This window comes from Notolepis coatsorum (assembly GCF_963971535.1).
Source record: "Notolepis coatsorum genome assembly, chromosome: 1".
NCBI classification, from domain to species: Eukaryota; Metazoa; Chordata; class Actinopteri; order Aulopiformes; family Paralepididae; genus Notolepis; species Notolepis coatsorum.
The window spans coordinates 193,353,423-193,379,743 of NC_140165.1; the positions used below are offsets into that span (position 1 = coordinate 193,353,423).

The window sequence follows — 26,321 nt, forward strand, 5'->3', positions numbered from 1 at the left end:
GGTGTGCCAAAGGGGGGAAGGGCCTACTCTTGATTTGGGCCCTGTCTGATACGCTGGCGATGTGGGGGGTGGTGTCATCAGTGACCGTCTGGTGGGGTCCCGATGCTACGGCCTTGCCACAGGGTTGGGTTCTTGACCTTTGACCCTGTGATGTTGGGGGCTGTAACGGGTTTTTTTCTTCCCTTTCGTTCCCTAGTGGCATGTGGGATGCGCGACTGAGTGGTCGCGGGTCCTTCTGTGAAGGTAAGTCCCACGATCTGCTCACCCTGTGCGTTGAGGTGCTAAACCCCTCTTCGCACAATCGGATCCGATTCCCTCCCGTCCCCCTCTAGGGGGGTCCGGGGGCTCGGGTCCTCCCCGGTTCTGATGGTTGTGGGGGGCCTCAGCGGGTACATTTGTCGAGCTTCCGCTCTGCTCAGCTCCTGTGTTCCACTAGAATGCAGAGCGTAAGCTATACGATAATATAACATATGATTATCCTATAACCATAGTTATATGAGTATAGCGAGCGCGGTGCGGCTACGTGGCGCAGTGGGCAAGGCGCTCGCAACGAATGCTGGAGACTGGGCTCGAACAGGATGCCTCCTGTTCGAGCCCCGCTCTCCACATTGCTTTCAGTTTAGCTGGTCGTCCACAGTAATACACATTGGCCGTATTACGGGTAGGGATGGGTACCTTTCACATTTGAACCGATACCGGTACCGGTACCTGTGAATCGATACCGGTACCCAACGGCACCTTTTTTCTGTACTTTAGTCTCAAGAAATTTAATTTACCTACCTCAGTCGTAAAAAAAAATCCAAACTTCAAATAACTACAATTTCGACAGTTTTCGGCTTGTCATTGCTCCGACTGCTTTGTTGTTGAATCAAGTCAAATCCTAGGTAAGCATATATTGTGCGTGTGAACGTTGACATAAAAAAAAAATTATTTTATTTTTTTGTTTCTCACTTGATTCGATACTCGGTAGTACCGACGTGTTTCGGTTCGGTACCTCAAAAGTACCGAATTCGGTACCCATCCCTAATTACGGGGAGGGAAACTGAAGGGTGGGGATCGGGCGTTGTGGACAGCGACTCCTACAGGTCGGTTGGTGCGCCTGCGCAGTAGAATCAAGAAGCAACGGGGGCGGGGCCCCTCCAAAGCCCAGACCCCCGACGCTGAAAGATCGAGCCGCGCAGGTGAAAAGATGCGACGGCTGTTACCTCGAGTATCGGAGGGGACTCGTGCTATGTATGACTTAGTCCACATTGCAGCCGGCTTGTGGGAGGCAAGAAACAACGTTCGAAGACAGGGGAGGGTTGAATTGGACGATATGAAAATTGGGATGGGAGAAAAATAGAAAATGGGAGAAAAAGTGGATAACGAGCACTCTGACTCACTGAGGACCCCGCGGTCTTCGCCTTCGGTGGTGAAAGACTTGGGAAGGAGCTGTTAGTGTGGCCATGACCCTGCTTATGTAGAGGAGCGGATGTGGGTGTGGCCAGGCGGATGGGTGTGTACATGTGGAGAAAAATTATTCAGTGTTAGATTGGATAAAGGGATTGTTGTAGGCAATTTAATGATTTTCTGCCGTTACGTTATTGTATGAAGGCACCGCTTCACCATGAAAGTGTTGACCAATTAGCTGGCAGTGGGCACAGGAGGCGGGGCTCAGATGTGCTCAGGTGCAGTCTATATGTATGAGATAATCCCAAAAAATAAGAGAAATAAAAAAGAAAATCCAGAAGTCAGATGATTGACAGGGGCTGGTGTGAGCTGGGTAGGGTAGTTTTTCGAAATTCTAAAGCCCTGAGTCTCTTCCTTCAAAAGACTACACTCACTTTTGGCTGTGCCACTTCCTCCTGTCAATATGCGCCGGTTTCCGACTCAATGCCCTGAGATTTCTATAATCTTATATTTCACTAATAACAGTTAAAATAATTGGTAAACAAACGTAATGCTGAAAATATACACTTTTACTGTATATCTCGGGCTTAAGTGGTTAACCCTGTGAGGCCCAAATTAAAAAGACATTAGCAACTTCAGAGGCCAGAGGGTGGTGGGACATATAAACACATTTACTATCAAATAGCATTGTGAGGCTGAACAACAGGACCAATTGACTATACATGTGCTTAAATTTTTTTAAATAAACATTCTTTTTTTAAATGGCTAAAAGTGATTTTGTAATTTTGCAACCGTGGGTCTCACAGGGTACTTTTAACCCTGTGAGGCCCAAATAAAAAAGACATTAAGGCCAGAGGGTGAGACCTATAAACAGATGAAGGGTGCCGTGACTGAAAAAAAAGGTTGAGAAACGCTGGTATATGGTGTGGCTCTATGTGGTACCACAGTAATTTTTGTGGCTCTTAGTCTCCGACTGGTTGGCCACCCCCGCCATAGGGCATAGGGAATGAGTCTGAGATCGCCAAAGTGCAATACCGGCCGCATCCAGCTAGACGGCGGTATCGAGCACCCTTTGAAACCTTGTATCTTGGCCTGTGCAACGGTCAAATATCACGGGCTCACTTTTCTTTGTCGGGCGAATGGAGCGGTTATAATGATCCGATTGAGAAGCGTCAAATGCTCCCGATGCATGATGTGTGGTGGATTATGTTGGCGACACGATCGACACCAATACTGGGACTCACAATCAGATAATTGGAATATTCTTTTTGGGGTACATCCTAGTGAAGGTAAGGGCTATATGATATCAATGCTGCGTTGATCCAACCATGTCTTCACCCCGATCGCAACATGTCTGTGTAATGTTACTCCACAACGTATGCCGTTGGTGACGATCAAAGCATCAAAAAACGACCCCCCCCCACCCCCCTTTCATGCATTCATGATGAAACATAATACCTATGATATAGATTTGATTTGGGAATAATAGCGTGTACAGACAAGAAACTGCAACGTTTATAATAATAATAAACTTTATTTGTATAGCACTTTTCATACAGAAGTTGCAGTTCAAAGTGCTTCACAACGGTAAAAAATACAGGCATAAGCGAGCATAAAAAAGATAGAGAGGTAGCAAGGTAAGGTAAATCACAGTGTTTCACATTAGGATCTAGCATCCCAATAGGCCAATAATAGAATTGACGTATAAGGCTATTACTCAGCCTTTCGGGAATTACCCCAGATCACGCTATAACCATACTTATATTCACCACGGTATAACACAGGAACGTATGGATGAAGAAATTAATTATTTTTCACATATTGAACGATAGATAGGTGATGTCAAATGGGCCATAGTATTGTATCCATAGCTATAATATAGAATATAGTTATATAGCTAATATAGCCGTCTAATCCCTGGTGGTCAATGAGTTAACCACCAAGCTAACCTGTTTATCAAATTTAAAAAAGAACTGTCGAAGATTACTCCAAGGTTTCTGACAGAGGGGCCTAGGGCATTGACAGTAGGGTCAACCGAAGCGTTTCCAAATAAAATGATTTCCGTTTTGTGCTCGTTTAGGTTGAGAAAATTTGCACTCATCCATGTTTTTATGTCGGCCAGGCAGTCTAACAGTGGCTGTAGTGTGACCTTGCCTTTTGCTTTTAAGGGTAGATAGATCTGCACATCGTCGGCAAAGCAGTGGAAGGACTGTTAAACGGAGTGCGTTGCGGTGGCGATTGAATAGAACTCAATTGACTCATTGATCATCTTTAGCCTCGGCATATTTATTTCTCAGGCGGGGCGAGATGCGGTCGTAGTGCCGCTATATATATCAACAACAATCATTGACAAATAATAGACCGGAACAGGAATGGAAAGGAAACGTCAGTGACGTCACGTACTGGATTTACTACATCGCCCTCTGTAGAACACAAATGAGCAAGGGCGCACATAATAATAATATATTTAACACCCCCACTCGAACTTAGCTTATTGTGGTACAAAACAAAAAAATATATATATATATATATATATATATATATATATATATATATATATATATATATATATATATATATATATATATATATATATATTCTCCCTCTTTGGCCTTCAATACAAAATAAACAACAACAAAAAAAAACATATTGGCACATCCATGCTTTTCTTTCACTCTAACTAAGTGCCAAACAAATACTGAGCAAACTTCTTCAGTTGTAGCTTAGTGGCTGGTTTTGTCATCACATCAGAAATCATGTTGTCAGTAGGACAATATTCCAAACATATCCTCCCACTATTCACAGTTTCTCTTATGAAGTGATATTTTATATCAATATGTTTACATCTTTGCCTGTTTACAGGATTCCTGGCTAGTGAAATAGCTCCTTGGTTATCATCATAAACCTTGGTTTGTGCATACTGACATCCATCAATACCCTTGAGTAGCTGTTGCAAATACATACACTCCTGTATGGCTGATGCTAAGGCCATGTATTCTGCCTTGCAGGTAGAAAGTGCAACTGTTGGTTGTCTTCTACTCTTCCATGAAATGAGAGAGCTTCTCTCACTTAGACTGGCACAGTACCCTGTGGTACTACGTCTGTCTACAACGTCTGATGCCCAGTCAGCATCACTGTGGACTATTAGGCCTAGTTCACCTGTATCATTATTTTTAAAACATAAGCCACGGTCTGTTGTACCCTTAAGATACCTGAACACATGTTTTACAGTGTTCCAATGCTCTTCACTTGGTTCAGAAAGATGCTGGGAAAGTTTACTGACTACAAAACTTTAATCTGGTCTAGTGCATGTAGCTAAATAAATCAAACTTCCCACTACCTCTCTATACATCCTCGGGTCTCCAAATTTTTCTGCATTTTCTGTGTATTCAAGTTTTGATTCACATGGGGTCTCTCTGGACCTACACTCTTGCATTCCAAATCTGGAGAGGATTTTGTTCACATACCTCTGTTGTGACATTGTGACTTGACCCTCTGACTGGTTGAAATCTATCCCTAGAAAATGTTTTAATTTTCCCATATCCTTCATTTTAAACCTCTCAGCAAGCATAATTTTGACACCTTTCACAACCTCCTCATTGTTACCAGCAATGATTAAATCATCAACAAATACAATTAGAATCACTTTTTCATTTTGTTTTTCCCTTGTGTATTGGCAGTTATCAGCAGGATTTTGTTCAAAACCATTCTCAGTGAGATATGCATGTAACAGAGTGTTGTGAAGGGCCAGATTAAAGCTGAGAATCTACATTTATTGTTTTATATACATTGTATATTATTTATATATACACGGTATATCCCTTTAAGCCTGCGTTCGAATCATAGTAATATTCGCTTTCCTTATTGGATAACGCCATCGGCGCCAGACCGCAAGCCCCCAAAGTCAGGTTCAAAGGCGAGTCCGGGCATGTCGTAACATGCCCGGAGACAGCGTATTGATTCGAGACGAGAACTGAGGTTTGGCACTAGATAGCCAATTAAGTATATATATACTGCGGCAGGTGCGAACAGCGGCAGTTCAGCAGTTCGGTAACAGTGAAGTGAGCAGCAGTGCGTCTAACAGAGCGTTGAGAACCATGTGCGAACTGAATAGTAAAAGTGTCAGATTTAATGCAGTAACGTCAAGTTCGACTTAGCTTAATGTGAAGTAAATAGTCGTTAATTTATTGTGTATCGTGCCAACAACAGTTCGTTCGTGTGTAGCATTACCCAGCAGTTCGTTCGTTTAGCTAGTGGACCTTAGCCAGTGCGCGTGGACTAAATACATTGGTACCAGCACACGAGGAGGCCTAGTCGGAGAACCTACTGGACATGTGCACAGGAGAACCGACGGTGGCGATTGCAGAACCAGTATTGGTTGGATTATATTGATTGTGGAACGTATTACCCGGAGAAGAGCATCGTTAATCTCCACTGTCGTTTGGATTTAACCCCGTGAGGATCTACATTCGGGCTGGCCTCATGGACCGAGGCTAGCTGGCTATCATCGTTGCTATCGTGCAATTGGATTACAGTTATTGCTTTGATGCTGAGTTTTGGATTACAAGGACTGGCTTCTGTACGTGAATCCCCTTCTTCTTCAGTTGGTCAGACTGAGTGTCCGAACATTCCTCTCTCCTCCAGACCTTGCAGCTCTGGGAGGAGCCCATTGTCTCCAAGCGGTACCGGCGTTGCCCTCTATAATTGCCATTATACGCCAGGCGGCGTTGGCCTGGTGCCCCATCGTGGGAATTGTTCTATTCCCATTGACTTGTGCTGCTGACTGACTTTGTGCCTGTTCTTCGCCATACAAGCGCGACCCTAGTTCTCATATCTGTAACCAGTTGCTGCATAATAATAAATACCCTCAAATGATATTTCTTTGTCAGTGCCGTGTTATTATGAGTGTCTACCATATATCAGATGTACTGTCTGGCCAGTAATTAAAGTACATACCTACCAGTGGTTTAATCTATCACAATCTTTAATACAGTCAGGGTTTTGTAACCCCTCAGTTACAATTGGTCCTTCGAGCCGGAGGGTATCAGTAATCTTTAATATCATATTAATATTGATATGGCCAGCGGTGGACACTCTCCAGACGGCTCTCCCAAACTAGAGCGCCCTCGGCGCAAACGTCAGCCACCTCCATACCTGGAGGACTACGCTTTCGTTTTACCTCCTATCTTATCTAAAAAGACGTTAAGTACGGATAAAACTGATAGTTTAAGCATGCCCAATCCTATCGACTTGTCGGCCCCACCAGTAGAGACCCCAGTGGGTTCAAACGAAACTGACTTAGCTCACGGGGGGGAACAAGCGGGACATGACGTGACTATACCCCAAGACAGCGCCACCGGGATAGACCCCGGAGCGCCCCAGGATAAAGAAAGCGCCACCGGGATAGACCCCGGAGCGCAAGAGACCCAAGAGCGCGCACCCGAGACAGACCTCGGCGCGCAACCAAGAGAAGAGTACCGCGCTCAAGAGATGGACCTCGGGACGCGGGAGAAATCAAGAAGCAGCGCTCAAGAGATGGACCTCGGAGCGCGCCAAGAGAACAGGTCTCCACCAAGCCCTGTCAGCGCCCGATCACCTCCATCAGTGTCATCCCCCAGCGAGGCTGACCAGAGACCGTATCCAGGGTGAGCGCGACCGTCTTCAAGCACAGACACTTAGTGAGCGCGAACACTCTGCAGCGGAACGAGAGCGCCTCCAAGCGCAACAACAGAACGAAAGAGAACGCATCCGACTGGAAGAGAGTCGCCTCCAGGCTGACGCGGCGATGACCATCAGACTGGAAGAGAGGCGCCTCCAGGCTGAAGAAAACATTCAGCGAGACCGCACCAACGCGCAACGCGATGCCCAGCGCGACGCCGCCGATGCACAGTGCGACGCCGCCAATGCACAGCGCGAGCGGAGCAAGACCGTCTGCAGGCGCAGATGATAGAACAATTGATCCAGAGGGCGACCCCCCCCCCCCCCCTCCACACGGAGCTCCCGGAGATCATCACAACACGGGTCTAGGGCACCTTCCCCTACCCGACAAATCTACACGGGACCCGGCCAACAGGAAGAACCTGCCTACGTCGCCGAGCCCCCTCCCCGACCGGTCTATACGGGACCCAGCCAACGGGAAGAACCGGCCTACGTCGCCGAGAGACTAACTAGAAGACTCCAAGACCTAGCGGAGGAAGAGGAGGGACATCAAGCCCACCAGCACGAACCTACTTTGGACCAGGAGGCCCAGTACAGCCCCGACCTCAGCCCTGAGTCACTGCGCTACAAACCCCCGACCCAACTCATGGGTGAGTTTGATGCACAGTCAGCACCGAGGAGCAGCACCTGGGGGCCCGGCCTCTGGTACCCACCCAGCACTAACCCACGACCACCCGTACGGGGAGACTCGCCCAGGAGGCCTCTCCCCTTACGCTCATCGGTGTCCCAGCCATCCATGGCGTCTTACCTTGGAACACTGACGTTCCCAGACTTTACGCGCGAGGACAGAGCACAGTACACAGAATTACGCATGTGTTTAGAGACTATAATGTCCGATGTCCACGACGAGTCTTATAAATATGCCATCCTCCTCAAGCATCTCAAGGTGCCCAGAGCGCATAACATAGCGCTGGCATATTCAAACTCAAGAACCCCCTACTCAGATGCTCTGGTGGCCCTCGACGCGCGCTATGGACGCATATGGGATTACGTGATCCAAGAAATACGAGATATCGACCGCCTCCCCCCAGCCAAAGACAATAGAGCACTAGATGACCTCTCTATCAAGGTACAATCCCTTGTGGGGATGCTGAGGTCACAAAAGGAGAAGGGGAGATATGAACTGTATGCAAATTCTAATGTGGAGCGGATACTGGAGAAGCTCCCTCCAGCCCGTCAAGAGCGTTTTCGGCGGCAGAAAGACCGCCGTGACCCCAACGGCCCAGAACCATCCCTCCTAGACCTGGCTGATTTCCTAGCCAGGGAGGTCAGCAGTCTACGACTGGACACATTCGTGTGGAGTGGCTCTAGCCCTAGAGATGGACCGCGGAGGTTCAATGACAACCGCCGGTCAGTGACAGTTATGCACCAGGCCGAGTCAGTGCCGCAGCACAAGAACCACAACGCCCCCCACGTGAAGGGAAAGTGGAAGATTGCCTGTCAGTACTGCGAAAATGAACACTGGCTGTCTCAATGTGACACCTTCAAGAAGTTTACTGCTGACGAAGTGAGTCAGTGGATCAAAGCGAACCGCCGCTGCTTCCGCTGCGCGCGCAGCCATATGGCAGCTGAGTGCCGCCTGAAGAAAAGATGCAGCAAGTGCGACGGCGCCCACCTGGAGGTCCTGCACGACAGCAACAAGAGGAGACCCGTACCACAAAGCAGCTCGAGAGTAAATATCATGTATATAGACCCTGCGAAGAGCGGGAGCTCCCGAGTGCTCTTGAAGGTGGTCCGAGTGCTCCTAAGCTACGAGGACAAGGTCCTGGACACTTACGCCGTCCTCGACGATGGGTCGGAAAAGACTCTCCTCCTCGCTTCCGCCGCAGCCCAGTTGGGCCTGCGGGGTACCGAAGAAACAATGACAATCCGTACTATTCGGCGAGACCTAAAGACCATACAGGGTGAAAACGTCTCCTTCACAATAGCAGCGGTCGAGCAGCCCGAGAAGCGGTACAGCATCACTAACGCCTTCACAAGCCATGACATAGGTCTGTCACATTATACCTACCCCATCACACAGCTGACGGAGAAATACGTGCACCTACGTCAACTACCTATACCGCTCATCGACGGCGCCACCCCGACCCTGCTCATAGGATCCGACCACGCACACCTCATCGTCCCAATGGACCAGGTCCACATCGGGCCCAGAGGCTGCCCAGCAGCGGTCAAGACCCGCCTGGGTTGGACGCTACAAGGCCCCCTCTCCGGGTCTTCCAACCGACCGACAGCCACCCGCTGCCTCTACACGAGGATAAGCGAAGACGACACCACCCTCTTGCAGCACGTCGAGAGACTATGGACATTAGACTCGATGCCCTTTAAGAACGAAAAGAAACTAGTTCGTTCAAAGGAAGACACGTATGCCATAGCTCTCCTCGAGCAGAAGACAAAGAGGGTCGAGGTCGACGGAGTGATGAGATACGCAACTCCACTCTTGAGGCGAGAGGGGATGCCCACCCTCCACGCCTCAAAAGAAGCGACAGAACGCTATCTACTGAACACCGAGCGGCGTCTAGCAAAGGACCCCACTCAAGCCACTGTATACCGCGCTGAGATCGATAAACTGATCACAGCGGGACATATTAAGAAAATTGACAATCAAGAGGCAGACCAGACGACTGAATCCTGGTACGTGCCCCACCACAAGGTTCACCACAACGGCAAGAACCGCATTGTATTCAACTGCAGCTACCAAATCGGACTACAGAACCTGAATAAATTGCTCTTGCCCGGCCCGACACTCGGCCCCTCCCTCCTCGGCGTACTACTACGTTTCCGCCAAGACAAGGTGGCCATCAGCGGCGACATCAAAGGGATGTTCCTGCAGGTGCGACTGATGGAGGAGGACAAGCCCCTGCTGCGGTTCCTGTGGAGAGAGAGGATCAACGATGAACAACCCTCCATCTATCAATGGGAGGTCCTCCCATTCGGCACCACATGCAGCCCATGCTGTGCTACGTTCGCACTACAAAAGCACGTGAACGAAGACCCTGGAGCTGACGAGGTCAGACAAAGCGTAGAGAGGAGTTTCTACGTGGACAACTGTCTACAAAGCGTATCAACGCCAGAAGAAGCCGAAGCCATCCTACTTAAGCTCCGAGCCTCCCTGATCAAAGGCGGCTTCGACCTTAGGCAGTGGGCCAGCAGTGACCCTCAAGTACTTCGCAGCCTCTCCCCAGAGACAAAGGCAGCAAGCAGCGAGACCTGGATGGCGACCACCCCAGGTGAAGCACAGGAAATGACATTGGGCTTCGTCTGGCGCTTCAAAACAGACTCGCTCCATTATAAGCACACACCCCTGACCCAGGAGCAGGGAAGGTCGACCCCTCTACCGACCACTCGACGGAGCGTATACAGAACACTCGCAAGCCAATACGACCCGCTGGGGTGTATCCTACCTCACACCACTCGGGCGAAGATGCTTGTGCGAGAACTGTGGGACAAGGAACAGGGCTGGGACGACCCCATACCCGACCACCTAGCTTCCACCTGGAGAGAGTGGGAGAGAGAACTCAGCTCGCTCCAAAATGTGAACATTCGCCGGAGCTACTTCCCACCCACAGTGCGGCTGGAGACGTGTCAGATGGACCTGCACGTCTTCAGTGACGCCTCGGAAGTAGCCTACGGTTCGGTGGCTTACTTGCGAGCCCGAGAGGAGGGAGGAGAAGTACACACAGCTTTCGTCCTGGCTCGCTCAAGAATAGCCCCCCCGCAAGCAACAATCTATCCCGCGTCTAGAGCTCTGCGCAGCTCTGGTAGGCGCGCAACTCGCCACGCTGATACAACGTGAACTCACCATAACGGTGCAAAAGACAATCTTGTGGTCAGACTCCATGACTGTACTCACATGGATCCAGTCCGATTCTTGTAGATACAAAGTCTTCGTGGGAGTCAGAGTCACCGAGATTCAAGACTTGGTAGGATCAGCGTGCTGGAGGGAAGTTGACACCAAGCAAAACCCAGCAGATGTCATCTCTAGACGACCTCACACGTCCCAACATTTACAGTGACGGTCCTGAGTTCCTCAAGCTCCCGGAGGAGGAGTGGCCTACCCCTACACCACGGGAGGCTAGTCAAGAGGAGGCAGAGATCAAGAAGTCTATGTTCTGCGGGCTGACGCACGTCCCAGCCCCCACGGACCCTAACATAGACGACTGCTTAACCTTTGAGAGTGCTCAGATAAAGACATTCTTGTGGCACCACCCTGAGGTCCCCCCCACCACAGACATTGACGCATCGAACTACGCAGAGGCAGAACTCCTTCTGCTACAGCGAGCCCAAAGAGACTCATTTCCAGATGAGCTAGACTGCCTGCAGGGAAAAAAGCCAATCCCTTCAGACAGCCGACTGCTCACCTTGGCCCCCGAGCTCGACACCCATGAACTCATCAGGGTGGGTGGTCGTCTGCGACGGGCCCCGGACTTAACGGATGACGTCAAGTATCCTATCGTCCTCAACAGCCGACACAAGGTCACCGAGCTTATCATAAAGAAGTACGACGAGGATGTGCACCACGCTGGGGCAGAGAGAGTCTTCGCTGAGATCCGACGCCGTTACTGGATACTGCAAGGGAGAGAAGCAGTACGTCGCTTCCAACGGACTTGTCTAGACTGTCGCAAGTGGCGAGCACAGCCCAGTATACCTATGATGGCCGACCTGCCTCCCTGCCGCCTCCGACTCGGCGAGAAGCCCTTTCACTCCACGGGCGTGGACTGCTTCGGCCCGCTCTACGTCAAGAAAGGAAGAGGGACAGAGAAGAGGTGGGGCATTGTATACAAGTGTATGACCACACGAGCTGTGCATATAGAACTCCTTCAGACCATGAGTACGGATTCATTCCTCATGTCCTTCCGGAGATTTATATCAAGAAAAGGAAAACCGTCTGCGTTGTTGTCTGATCAAGGGACAAACTTCAAAGGCGGAGAAAGAGAGCTGAGAGAGAGTTTCCAGGCCATGGGCCCAGAACTTAAGACCCACCTCGCTCCCCATCAGGTCGAATTCCAGTTCAACCCCCCGAACGCCCCTCATTTCGGGGGAACCTGGGAAAAAGAAGTCCGTTCTATAAAGACAGCTCTGTACGCCGTGCTTGGGGCCCAGACCGTGGCGGAAGAAGTCCTCACGACAGTCCTCACGGAGATCGAGGGCGTATTGAACTCGAAGCCCCTCGGTTACGTCTCAAGTGATGTAGCAGACTTCGACCCAGTCACCCCAAACTCTCTCTTGATGGGGCGGCTGGACCCTGCCCTTCCACAGGCGGTGTACAGACCTGAAGAAGCGAACGGCCGAAGAATGTGGAGATACAGTCAGGTATTGGCTGACCAGTTTTGGAACAGTTTCCTCCTCCACTACCTACCGTCCCTCCAAGCCTGTCAGAAGTGGGTAAAGGACAGGGACAACCTGAAAGTGGACACAGTCGTTATGATCATAGACCAGTCACTACCCCGAGCTATGTGGCCGGCCGGCCGCGTAAGCAAAGTGATCACTGGTGCCGATGGGAAGGTCAGAGCGGCAGAAGTCATAGTCCAAGGGCGGACCTACACCCGACCCGTGGCGAGGCTGATAGAGTTGCCGGAGATCCCTGACTCCCCTGATGACGACCATGACCCACTGACTTTGTAGATTGCCCTACTCCTCACAACAGATATTGAGCAGTTGACTGGACTATTAATCTGTCTCCCTTAACTAATTAGGTGCGGACTAATTAGAAGGTGGCTGTTGTGAAGGGCCAGATTAAAGCTGATAATCTACATTTATTGTTTTATATACATTGTATATTATTTATATATACACGGTATATCCCTTTAAGCCTGCGTTCGAATCATAGTAATATTCGCTTTCCTTATTGGATAATGCCATCAGCGCCAGACCGCAAGCCCCCAAAGTCAGGTTCAAAGGCGAGTCCGGGCATGTCGTAACATGCCCGGAGACAGCGTATTGATTCGAGACGAGAACTGAGGTTTGGCACTAGATAGCCAATTAAGTATATATATACTGCGGCAGGTGCGAACAGCGGCAGTTCAGCAGTTCGGTAACAGTGAAGTGAGCAGCAGTGCGTCTAACAGAGCGTTGAGAACCATGTGCGAACTGAATAGTAAAAGTGTCAGATTTAATGCAGTAACGTCAAGTTCGACTTAGCTTAATGTGAAGTAAATAGTCGTTAATTTATTGTGTATCGTGCCAACAACAGTTCGTTCGTGTGTAGCATTACCCAGCAGTTCGTTCGTTTAGCTAGTGGACCTTAGCCAGTGCGCGTGGACTAAATACATTGGTACCAGCACACGAGGAGGCCTAGTCGGAGAACCTACTGGACATGTGCACAGGAGAACCGACGGCGGCGATTGCAGAACCAGTATTGGTTGGATTATATTGATTGTGGAACATATTACCCGGAGAAGAGCATCGTTAATCTCCACTGTCGTTTAGATTTAACCCCGTGAGGATCTACATTCGGGCTGGCCTCATGGACCGAGGCTAGCTGGCTATCATCGTTGCTATCGTGCAATTGGATTACAGTTATTGCTTTGATGCTGAGTTTTGGATTACAAGGACTGGCTTCTGTACGTGAATCCCCTTCTTCTTCAGTTGGTCAGACTGAGTGTCCGAACATTCCTCTCTCCTCCAGACCTTGCAGCTCTGGGAGGAGCCCATTGTCTCCAAGCGGTACCGGCGTTGCCCTCTATAATTGCCATTATACGCCAGGCGGCGTTGGCCTGGTGCCCCATCGTGGGAATTGTTCTATTCCCATTGACTTGTGCTGCTGACTGACTTTGTGCCTGTTCTTCGCCATACAAGCGCGACCCTAGTTCTCATATCTGTAACCAGTTGCTGCATAATAATAAATACCCTCAAATGATATTTCTTTGTCAGTGCCGTGTTATTATGAGTGTCTACCATATATCAGATGTACTGTCTGGCCAGTAATTAAAGTACATACCTAGCAGTGGTTTAATCTATCACAATCTTTAATACAGTCAGGGTTTTGTAACCCCTCAGTTACACAGAGCATTCCAGTTTCTGCCTGACTGCTTTAGACCGTATAGGGATTTCTGTAATTTGCATACTAGCTTTTCTCCTGTTTCTGACTTTATCTCATAACCTTCAGGTTGTTCCACATAGACCTCACGATCAATTGGTGCATGCAGGTATGCAGTTTTGACATCCAATTGATGTAAAAATAAATCTTCCTGCACTGCCTTTTGCATGACCACTCTAACCGTTGTCATGTCAACTGTAGGTGAGAATGTTTCCTCGTTCAAGTTCAAGTTCTTTAATAGTTGTCATACAGAAGTACAGAATACTTTCATACAAAATGCTTCTTACTGTTACGCTCCAGAGACTGTGCTAGACAAGATAGTATCAAATAACATAATAACATAATATAGCATGAATTTAGAAGAAGAAAAATGAGGTCACAGTGTTCGGTATAGACATATGTACAATGTTCTGAGTTACCATATAATATACAATACACAATACTATGCAGTGTACTAATGTACAGTACTATCTAGTGCAAAGCAGAAATGGGATGAGGTACAATTTTAGGTACAATTTACAGTAAGGTGTACGAGTTGTAGTGCAATCCTTCATCCATAAATATAAAGTGTGGGGAGTGGGTGCTACAGTGTGTTTGTTTAAAGTGGGTGTGTGCTATAAAGTGTGTGGAGTGGGTGCTACAGTGTGTTTGTTTAAAGTGAGTGTGTGCGTGTGGATGTGTGTGCTATGTGCGTTTGGTGGTTGTTGTTGTGTAGTGTTCATTCATTGTTCGTTTAGCAGCCTGATGGCCTGGGGATAGAAGCTTCTTCTGAGTCTTTCTGTGCTCGCCTTGAGACTCCGGTATCGCTTGCCTGACCGCAGCAGTTCAAAGAGGCAGTTGTTCGGGTGACTGGAGTCTTTAATGATTCTCTTAGCCTTGCCCTTGCAACGCTAAGTCAATACCTTGCTTTTGGCTGTAACCTTTTGCCACAAATCTTGCTTTACATTTGTCTGATCCATCAGTATCACTCTTGAGAGCATAGACCCACCTTGCCCCCACTGCCTTTTTGCCTGGTGGCAACTGGGTGATCTTGAATGTGTCATTCTCTTTCAGTGACTGTATTTCATCATTCATTGCATCTACCCACAGATGTGACTTGGTTGAGCTTATGGCATCCTGGTAATTTTGTGGTATATCACAAACTGCTCTATAACAAGAGTCTACACATGTTACCAGTCTGTCTGCTGTATCCTCAGTCACATAATCTTGAAGGTACACTGGCTTTCTCCTAACTCTAGGTGGGTACCTTCTACCCTGACACTCAGTGCTAGGCTGTTCACATTTAGCCTCAGAAACATCACTTTGAACACTTTGACCTGATGCATTTTCCATTTCTTCATCATCATTTCCCTCATTTTCAAGGATCCTGGGGTGTAACTGTGCATCTCTGTCCTGATATTCAATGTGTGATCCATGTGTCTGTGTTTCTTTTTCTTTGGCTGTCTCATTTGTGAACTTCACTAACCTGTGTTTTCTGACCTTCTCTGTGTCTGGATAGTACACAAGATAAGCTGGGCTGTTTTTGTCATAGCCAATAAAAAGACCCTGCTCACATCTGGGATCTAACTTCCCTTTCTCTTGTGTGTAGGCAAAACATACAGATCCGAATTTCTGAAGTTTGGACATGTTTGGTTTCTTGCCTGTGAGCATCTCATATGGTGTCTTCTTTGTGCGTCTACTGTAGCACCTGTTTCTCACATAGGCTGCCGTCTGTACAGCATAACTCCACAGCTTGTCTGGCAACTTACTGTCTAACAGCATACACCTGCCCATTTCATAGAGGGTTCGCCAACCTCTCTCTGCTGTGCCATTTTGGTGAGGTGAATAGGGCGCAGATGTCTCATGCTTAATCCTATTTTTGGTTAACAGTGCTTTGAATTCCTTGCTTGTAAATTCACCTCCATTATCAGATCGTAAACATTTAACTTTTCCATAAGGGGCTGAGTCTGCCAAGTACCTCTCTGTGGCGTGTACTGCATCACTCTTGGATTTGAGAAAATACACAGTCATGGCACCTGAGTAGTCGTCTGTAAAAGACTGTGCATACTTATGACCTTCTAAGCTTGGGGTTCTCATGGGACCGGCTAAATCAGTGTGGACCATCTGTAAAGGTTCTGTAGCCTTTCTGTCCGGCTCCCTATTCCTTGTCTGGGTGAATTTACCTTTTGTACATATTTCACACAGCTGTGCTGGCCTCACTGCACTGCCTCTTATCTCCATACCTTTTACCACACCCAGTAACTTTTGTACATCCTCATAATTGCAATGACCCAATATTTCATGCCAAGTTTGCATGTCATGACATATATTGCATGTATCAAATTTTTTCTGAACAGTTGGCAAATAAAACAGATTACCACTTTCATGGAGGTCAAACCTGTTGCCCTTCTTGGCGATCATGTGGCTGTCCCCCTTTTTGAAAGTCACCGTTGCTCCTGCATTGGTTGCTCTTGCCACTGAGAATATGTCATGTGGATACGTCGGCATATACAATGCATCCTGTAGCTGTGCTCTTTGTTGCCGTCCCTCGTTGTCTAGTAGGTAGATCAGCACCGTTCCTCTGCGTTGTGCCAACCCACTGCACTTGGTCCCATCTGCCAGCTCCATTGAGTGGGTGTCAGGCTGGAATGTGTTGTCAAAGCTCTTGAACTTGGCAATATCATTCACGATGTGGGATGTCGCTCCGGCGTCCACCATGATCCCCTTTTTCTTCACGTTGGCTGACGGCCTCTCGTTGTTTGCATGCTTGGCCATGAAGCATTGATCGTCGTCGTCGGTGTCCACCTCTGCGACCTTTCTTGCTCCTTCTTTTCCCTTTTTCCTGCACAGGGACTCTGTGTGTGTGTTGCTCTTGCAGTGACTGCACCACACTTTTCGGGTGCACCTGTTTCGGGTGTGTCCTCTTTCTCCACACCTGTAACATGTCAGAGTGGCTTCCCCATCCTTCCTATATGTCTTGGTGCCTTGTTTGCTTTGCCTTGTGCTAGTCTTCATCACACTGTCCGTATATGCAGTGCCAGTTGTCCTCATTTTCTCAGACTCTTCATAGACTCTTAGTCTTCTCTTGAAGTCTTTGAATGTAACATTGTCCTCATTCTGTGTTACATGGACAGCTAGTGGCCTAAATGAGTCTGGTAATCCATTCAGAATAGTGGCTACAAGCAGCCCATCACTCATGTTCTCTCCTGCATCACGAAGAGCTGAAATTATATTCTCAGCCCTTATCATGTAATCAGTCACAGTCTCATTGTCTTCCATTTGTATGGTGGTCAATGATGTGTACAGGTTTAGAATCCTGGGCTTGCTTTTTCCCGAATAATGCTCCCTCAATAATTGCAGGGCTTTCCTCCCATCATCGGCCGCATCATGTCTTATCAATGAAAGGCTCTTATCGTCTAGCGCATTCACTAATTGGGCGTAACAACAAAATTCCTCGCTGCGTCTGCAGCTAATGCATCTTCACCAATGGGCGCTCGCAAAATCGTGTCTTTTAGCTTCAGAATGTGTAAACGGCTAAGGAATCTCGTCTCCCACAGATCATATCTATCTTCTTTTCCATCGAATATAATCTGCTGGTGTATTGTTCCTGCTACAGCCATTTTCACGTTTCTTCAGAGTTTACTATCCAAACGTTCGGTTGCGGCTTGTAGAAACTCCGTGACGTGTCTTCACTGTTCACGGAAATCTCCCGGTACCGTCTTCATTCCCGGTTTAGTTAGTGTATTATTCTATTCACCTTGTCGCTCTAGACTGGCATTCCTGGGCCCATAACCTGTTAAACGGAGTGCGTTGCGGTGGCGATTGAATAGAACTCAATTGACTCATTGATCATCTTTAGCCTCGGCATATTTATTTCTCAGGCGGGGCGAGATGCGGTCGTAGTGCCGCTATATATATCAACAACAATCATTGACAAATAATAGACCGGAACAGGAATGGAAAGGAAACGTCAGTGACTTCACGTACTGGATTTACTACAAATAATAGACCGGAACAGGAATGGAAAGGAAACGTCAGTGACGTCACGTACTGGATTTACTACATCGCCCTCTGTAGAACACAAATGAGCAAGGGCGCACATAATAATAATATATTTAACAAGGACATGTTGTGCTTCACAAGGATTGAGCCTAAGGGCAACATATATAATAGAAAAAGGATGGGGCCCATTATCGATCCCTGGGGCACCCCACAAGTAAGATGATGAGAAGAATTCTCCTAACATTAGTCCCTAGTGGTGCAATTGCTCTGTTTAACTCAGGCCAGGGTTACACGACAGGAAAACAGCGACGTTGCATTTTCACTCGTGGAACACACAGTCAGGTTAGACCAGGGAGGGGCAACTGGCGGCCCGCGGGCCGCATGCGGCCCTCACCGACGTTCCATGCGGCCCCAGGCCAATATAAAAAAAAAATAAAATAAAAAATTATAATATTTTTTTATTTTTTTGTATTGTATTCGACTAAGAAGAGTTGGCAGTCAACTATGACTCCTTTCGATCGATTAGTCGACTATTTGACTAATAGGGGTCAGCCCTAGTGTGCACATATTCAACGCTGTTGAAAGTGCCGTGCAGCAATATGGGGGTTTTGATAAACTGTCGGCTGTTGTTACCGATGGATTCGCCGGGCTTCTAAGGCAGAGTGGCGTTGAGTGTCCAATGCTGCACTGCATTATACATCAGGTAAGTTCGCTAACATAATTTCCATCTATTGTGCGTCACTATAATGACCAATGCGAGTCGAGTGTAGTAAAATTATATGCGAGAGTCGTTAAATCGTTTTTCTTTTTTTTTATCTGATATAGGAGGCTCTCTGTGCCAAGAAGCTTGAATACAGCCATGTTATGGATTTGGTTACCAAGGTTACCAATCTAATTCGTGGAGGCAACAGGTCACTAAACCATAGAAAGTTTGTCTCCTTTTTGGAAGAGATGGACACTGATTATGGCGACTTGCAGCTACACACAGAAATCCGATGGCTGAGCCGTCGGAAAGTACAGGAGCGACATTGAAACACTGCAAATGCAATTCAATGATCGGTTTGAAGATTTCAACGGCATGCAGTCACGGATAGCGCTGTTTGCCGGCCCCCTCACCGCTACGGTGTCAGAGCAGCCCCCACCGTTGCAGCTTGAACTGTGCGAGCTACAGTCAGATCCTTTTTTTCAAGCAAAGAGAAATGAGAGGGCAATTTCGTTTTGGAAACTGCTACCTGAGCCCTGCTTCCCACTCCTCAGGGACTTTGCCCTCTCTATGGCCAGTATGTTTGGGAGCACATACATACGTGAGAGCAATTTCTCAAACATGAAGCACATCAAGTCAAAGGAGAGAAACAGGCTGTCGGATGAAACATTATTTCATCTGATACAGATTGCATGCACAAACATTGAAGTTGACATTCCTGCTATTGTGCGCCAAATGGAGAGACCACAAGTGTCTCATTAAAGACAGGGGGGGGAGGAGATGATGAAGAGGTGTAGAGGGGGGGAAGGAGATGATGAAGAGGTGTAGAGAGGAGGGGGGGGAGATGATGAAGAGGTGTAGAGAGGGGGGGGGGGGGATGATGGAGAGGTGTAGAGAGGGGACCATTATTATTATTATTATAACCATTATTGACCCACTGTGGGGCGAGGGTGAATGTCATGCCAGTTTGATTAAGGGTCAATGGGAGGCATGTAGTATTGCACTTTACTTTACTTGCACTTTACTTGTTTACTTTTGTAGTGTTCAGATAACACTAATAACACAAACACAAAGCAGCATTCCTGCTGCATTTCACTACAACAGTAAATCAAAAGTGCAATAATAAATGATTTTGTTAAATGTATAAACTTGTATCCTGCTACTAAACAAAACATTCCTGAGTGCTTCATATCCATAACATGCATTTCAGTGTTATAATGTTTTGTTTAGTAGCAGGATAAAAGTTTATACATTTAACAAAATCATTTATTATTGCACTTTTGATTTACTGTTGTAGTGAAATGCAGCAGGAATGCTGCTTTGTGTTTGTTGAGCAGTGGGCTTTAAGTTCATACATTTATTTTATTAGAAGATATACAAAGATAATTGATCATTTTTGTATATATTTGGGGTTACAGCAATACTTTTAAATTCAGCTGTTTATAAATTCATAAAGTTGAAATTGCATTACTAAATGCATTTGAAATGGAATAAAAACAAAGTTACAACAAATTATAATTGTTTATATACCTTATTTATCACATCTGTGACTATTATGGGCTATTTGAGTGATGGGGTACTACTGGCGGGACTGCCGATAAACAATGCGGCCCCCCAGATTGATTGTGGACATTTTGTGGCCCTCACCATATACAAAGTTGCCCACCCCTGGGTTAGACGATCGTTGTCTCCTGAGCTCTCCTTGTTGCCAGACGCCTAGGCAAGGTCAGACTAGGCTTGGGCGGTATGACGGTATTACGGTATACCACGGTATTTAGAAATACCGACGGTATTGAAAATCAATACCGTCAAAATCACAGTTGGGTTTCAGTTTCTATTTACACTGAAACGGAGTTTCGACGGGGACTGCATTGGTTGTAGTGCACACACACAGCACGGCCAGCAGAGGGCAGTTCCCTAATGATTGATTGGCTATTGTGAGTCACGTGAGGAGAACACAGAGGTCACACTAACCTGTATGCTGTATGTAACTTCATCCAGCACAATGAGACGAGAGACAGAGGCACTTCTTTGGGAATGTAATATAAAACGGGGTGAGTGAGTGTTGACATTTTTTAATCCTAACAGCTAAAACGCTGTTACCATTCGACTTGGAGGTGCCGTGTAACCCTGGCCTCAGAGGGTAGGAGGCTCTATATAGTGAGATCAAGGAAAATAGGTTCTATGGTGGAGATCAAGGAAAATACTGTAGGTTCGTTTTATGGTGGAGATCAAGGGTAAGAGGATCTATGGTGGAGATCATTGCATTTGCATTGTATTGCACATAGTGTTTTTCTATTCTATTCTTAAATGTGTCTGTGGAGGGTGGGGTGATTTAAGCAGCCACACCTGTCTTGGGTCTAGTAGTTAATTGGGCCCAGGAGCAGGGGTATCTGCTCTGTCTTGTACCACGTTGCCACTCTCTTCAATAAACAGGTCTGTCTTCACCATCTACCCTGTGTCTCTGTGCTGGAGGGCCCCTTACAGTTTATTGTCATTCGTGTTTTTAATGATGTTGCCTTTGCTAAAAATGAATTGCCCTACTGGCAATGTGTGTGTGCGTGTGCGTGTGTGTGTGTGTGTGTGTATGTGTGTGTGTGTGTGTGTGTGTATTACCACATGAGGCTTGCAGGTCACCAGGAGGTACTGGTGGAACACATAGAAGCCACTTCCTCCTTCACGGATCACGTCCTTCGATCTGAAGTAACTTCCTGCTCTCAAAGGCTAGGGGGGAGGGGCCATAAAACATGGAGGGGATGCGTGAATACTTTGGGCAGCCGAAGAGTGCTTTTGCGTTGCCGCGATTGGCCAGCGCCCTCCTTCGTGAATACCAGCTCTACGCTCGTTTACCCTACGCCGTGCATGCGCATGAGGCTCCCCCAGGTTAATACGCCACCCTGGTTAAATCACAGAACACGCCATATTAGCAACGCTGGTAATCGCCCTGGTTAATCACAGAACACGCCATATTAGCAACGCTGCATCAGATAATACCTAATACGGTATATATACCTGCATATATATACTATATACTCCAAACGGTATATATACCTGCATATATATACTCTATACTCCAACGCCTAACACAGAACACGCGATATTAGCAACACTGCATCAGATAATACCTAATACGGTATATATACCTGCATATATATACTATATACTCCAAACGTAGAAATAATGCGTGGGGAGCGGAGAGCAAGCCTCGCACACACGCACTTTGAAATGGGTATCACAGTAGTACGCCCTACTGTAGAACATGACATATTAGCATGACATCTGATTTATTAATGCCAATACTAGGGACAAACGCAATTGGCACAAGTGTAAATCATGGATTAGTCACTGAGTTTTTACATCTGTCGACTTAGCTCACCTCGTTCGTCTCCTGGCTGTGGAGCCTATGGTCACAAGTTCAAATCACTCTTGGTTCAAGTTTTTTTTTTTTTTACGTTTAATTAATTTATCCACTCTGGTTGGATGGGGTGTATGTATATTTATACAACGGCATGCACATTTCTCGATTCTGATTGGCTGAAACAGTCAATTTACACGTATGTATTCTTCACAATTCCACGCTCCTGGTCCCAGGACCCGCCCACAACCGAATTACAATCACTCCGGCGTGCGGATTTTTAGGAAAAAACAAGATGGCGGACAATAATCTTTAACAAATGGATATGTTGATAGCGTCATAATGACTAAATATAAACCGATTCTGTCACAGCGAATGTCTTAGTTCTTTAAACAATGTTGGATGATGTAATTGATGGGTCATGAGTCATTGTGGAACAAAATAAAAATCGCGCGGATTGATTGATTGATTAATTTGCAATACATTTTTTTTCATTTTTCTTCTCCTTTCTATATAAGCAACTGGGAAGTGCGCTGTTTTAAGTGAGGGTGGACTGAATGGATATGTTGATAGCGTCATAACGACTAAATATAAACCGATTCTGTCACGGCGAATGTCTTAGTTGCTTAAACAATGTTGGATGATGTAATTGATGGGTCATGAGTCATTGTGGAACAAAATAAAAATCGTGCGGATTGATTGAATGATTAATTTCTTTTTACCTACTTTCAAGCAGCTGGGAGGTGCGCTGTTTTAAGTGAGCATGGCCTATTGAATTGATTGATTGATTGATTGATTGCTAATTTTATTACTGTCCGCCTGGTTTCCAACTGGTTAAGTTTAGGCCCTCTTTCGAAGTTGGTTAAGGTTAGAGTTTGTCTTTAGAGCAGGGCGATAGACCACCAGCCCTGGTTCCAAACTCTAACCTTAACCAACTTCGAAAGAGGGCCTAAACTTAACCAGTTGGAAACAAGGCGGACAGTAATACAATTTGCAATCAATCAATTCAATAACCCACGCTCACTTAAAACAGCGCACCTCCCAGCTGCTTCTATAGAAAGTAGGTTTAAAAAAAATAAAAAAAAAATCCTATAGGGCAAAGAAAACTTTTTTTAATTTGTTTTACCTACTTTCTATAGAAGCATCTAAGAATGAAGTTCTATAGAAAGTAGGTTAAAAACTAAAGAAAAGTTGGATGTGTTAGTTGGTTGGATGTCTAGGTGAAAGACAGTTGGATGTGTTAGTTCAGGGGTGTCAAACTCATTTTCACAGAGGGCCACATCAGCATTATGGTTGCCCTCAAAGGGCCAAAGACCGTATTAATGTTAATGTAATGTAAAATAAATGTAGCTACTCATTTACATATTGTTAAACATGTTGTTTCTGTATTTATTACTTATTCAAGTTATACATATTGCATATGCATTTGCATAGATGTAAAAATATATGTTAGCTTATGTTATTTTAACAAATAATTTTAGTTTATCAGAACCCCATATTACTCCATCAATCAATGATCAAACCATTCAAGTAAATAACAAAGAAGAATATCATCAAATACAAGCTATGACATTAAGTTTGTTCAAAACCTTTTTGTCACAGTCAAGAGGGGCAGAACTAACAACTGTGAGCTGCAAAGAACACGTGGGACAGATGTAGCAGATGTTACAAAAACAAATGGCTGCACACAACCTTGCAGAGGCCACTAATGGAAGATAGTTTAATTAACTTTAATTAACAGATTGCAGAATGGGTACAGTACAGTACAGCTCAATACACACAATTGTTAAGGGGATGCAGACCAGAGAAAGACTTTCGACTTCTTTACATCAGGGTCCCCCATTTTCAATTCGTAATGAAATTGCTATTATGTGTCTGCATGAACACACAACTGTAACTGTACTAAAAAATAACAAAATAAGGGTTGTCTCAGTTCACAACTATATTGGTCAAGTTTTGGGTGGGACTTGTTTGCGTCCCTACAGCTTCTTATTCAATTGAGCGAGATGCTCGGTTATGTCACACAGCCAGTTTGCATCTGACAGTTCAGACAATATTTCTTCAACCCTTTGTTACCTATTCCGCCTGGATCTTTTTTGTATTTTGGGCTGTAAAATTGTCAAAGAATGTCTGAGGAGTAAGTGCTTTTGGCTTTTTTCCTTTGTTACTTCATCAATACCTCAGATGTTCAACATACATGTATGTGTAAGAATGTGTAATAACTAAGGCTGTCAAAGTTAAAGCTTTATTAACGCATTAACCCACAATTCCTTTAACGCAGCTATTTTTTAACCCAAGATTAATGTTTATAAAAAAATAAAATAAAAAAATTTACCAGAGCTCTTGGGGGCCACATCAAATGACGTGGCGGGCCACATTTGGCCCGCAGGCCATGAGTTTGACACCTATGTGTTAGTTGGTTGGATGTCTTAGTTGAAAGACAGTTGGATGTGTTAGTTGGTTGGATGTCTTAGTTGAAAGACAGTTGGATGTGTTAGTTGGTTGGATGTCTTAGTTGAAAGACAGTTGGATGTGTTAGTTGGTTGGATGTCCTACTGAGAACAGTTGGATGCACTTCCGAGCTGCTTCCACATGGAGGCAACTTCTCTTTTTTGTTGTTGTGGGAACTACTTTTTCTGGCGGATGGTTTTTTCAATAAATCTTCGATTAATGTGTGTTTATTGTATAGCGATACGGTTGGATGAATGTGCCAGTTGTATAAAAGCATTACACCACTTGTAGTCGTGGTTTGTGAAAAATAAACCATGCCTAGGGGGGTCTAACGACCACCCCTAGGCATGGTTTATTTTTCACAAACCACTCCTGCGCGTGATGTAATGCTTAAGTATGTATTGTGCTGTATAATGACAATACATTTGAATCAAATCTCATTTTGAATAATCTCATTTTGAAATCGCTACGCTGCCTATGGACACGACAGTGGCGCGTCAGACAGCTTCGAATGTATTGTCATTATACAGCAAAACCTATTAATATTAATATTAATATATGTGTTGGCGGAATCGCGTCAATGTAGTGACGACAAAACCTATTAACCTATGTGTTGATGGGAATCACGTCAATGTAGTGACGAATGCATAAAGTACTTTGTCACCACCTGTCAATCTGTTCTGTTATTCTATGCATAGCAAAACCTATTAATATTACCTATGTGTTGGCGGAATCGCGTCAATGTAGTGACGACAAAACCTATTAATATTACCTATGTGTTGGCGGAATCGCGTCAATGTAGTGACGACAAAACCTATTAATATTACCTATGTGTTGGCGGAATCGCGTCAATGTAGTGACGACAAAACCTATTAATATTACCTATGTGTTGGCGGAATCGCGTCAATGTAGTGACGACAAAACCTATTAATATTACCTATGTGTTGGCGGAATCGCGTCAATGTAGTGACGACAAAACCTATTAACCTATGTGTTGATGGGAATCGAATGCGCATGCACGCGTTACCGGCGTAGGGCGAAACGGGGGTAGGGCCAATCAGGGCAACGCGGAAGCACTCTTCGGCTGCCCAAAGTATTCACGCGGAGGGCGTAGATAAGGAGGAGTGGTCACACAGTCAGAGGAAAAGACAAAAATAAATAGATTGACAGACTGTAAAGTAATTTAAATGAATCAAAGCACTTTCAGCAGTGTTTTGTTTCAATGGATGGATGGATGGATGGATGGATGGATGGATGGATGGATGGATGGATGGATGGATGGATGGATGGATACTCAGGCTCTGCCAAGAGAGGTCTGGACTATAATAAGTTACTATATGCATAAGTAACTATATATATATATATATTAAGGCTGTCAAAGTTAACACGATATTAACGCGTTATCGCCCGATTCTATTAACGCCACTATTTTTTTTAACTCACGATTAACTTGTGTGTGTGTGTGTGTGTGTGTGTGTGTGTGTGTGTGTGTGTGTGTGAGATATATAGAGAGAGAGGGGGGTGAGAGAGATGAAGAAGGGGCAAGAGAGAAAGAGAGCTGGGAGAGTGTGTGTGTGAGAGAGGGGTGTGTGTGATTACTCAGCCCTTGTGTGGGTGAATGTAACAAGTTCCTAACGTTTTCTTTACCCTATTATTTCATGCACACTTTATTCATTGTTTTAAAT

The 26,321-nt window shown here is 45.9% G+C and overlaps 1 protein-coding gene across 2 annotated transcripts in view; it reads right to left on the reverse strand.

Annotated features, from left to right (window-relative positions):
* The window catches only part of LOC311241537 (transmembrane protein 87A), a 164,254-nt gene that overhangs the window by 108,904 nt on the left and 29,029 nt on the right, over nucleotides 1-26,321 (reverse strand). For both annotated transcript variants that reach the window (XM_084330386.1, XM_084330385.1), the window contains exon 4: nucleotides 21,447-21,554. In XM_084330386.1, coding sequence (XP_084186512.1) covers nucleotides 21,447-21,554 — 108 coding nt within the window. The remainder of the gene's footprint in view (nucleotides 1-21,446; nucleotides 21,555-26,321) is intronic.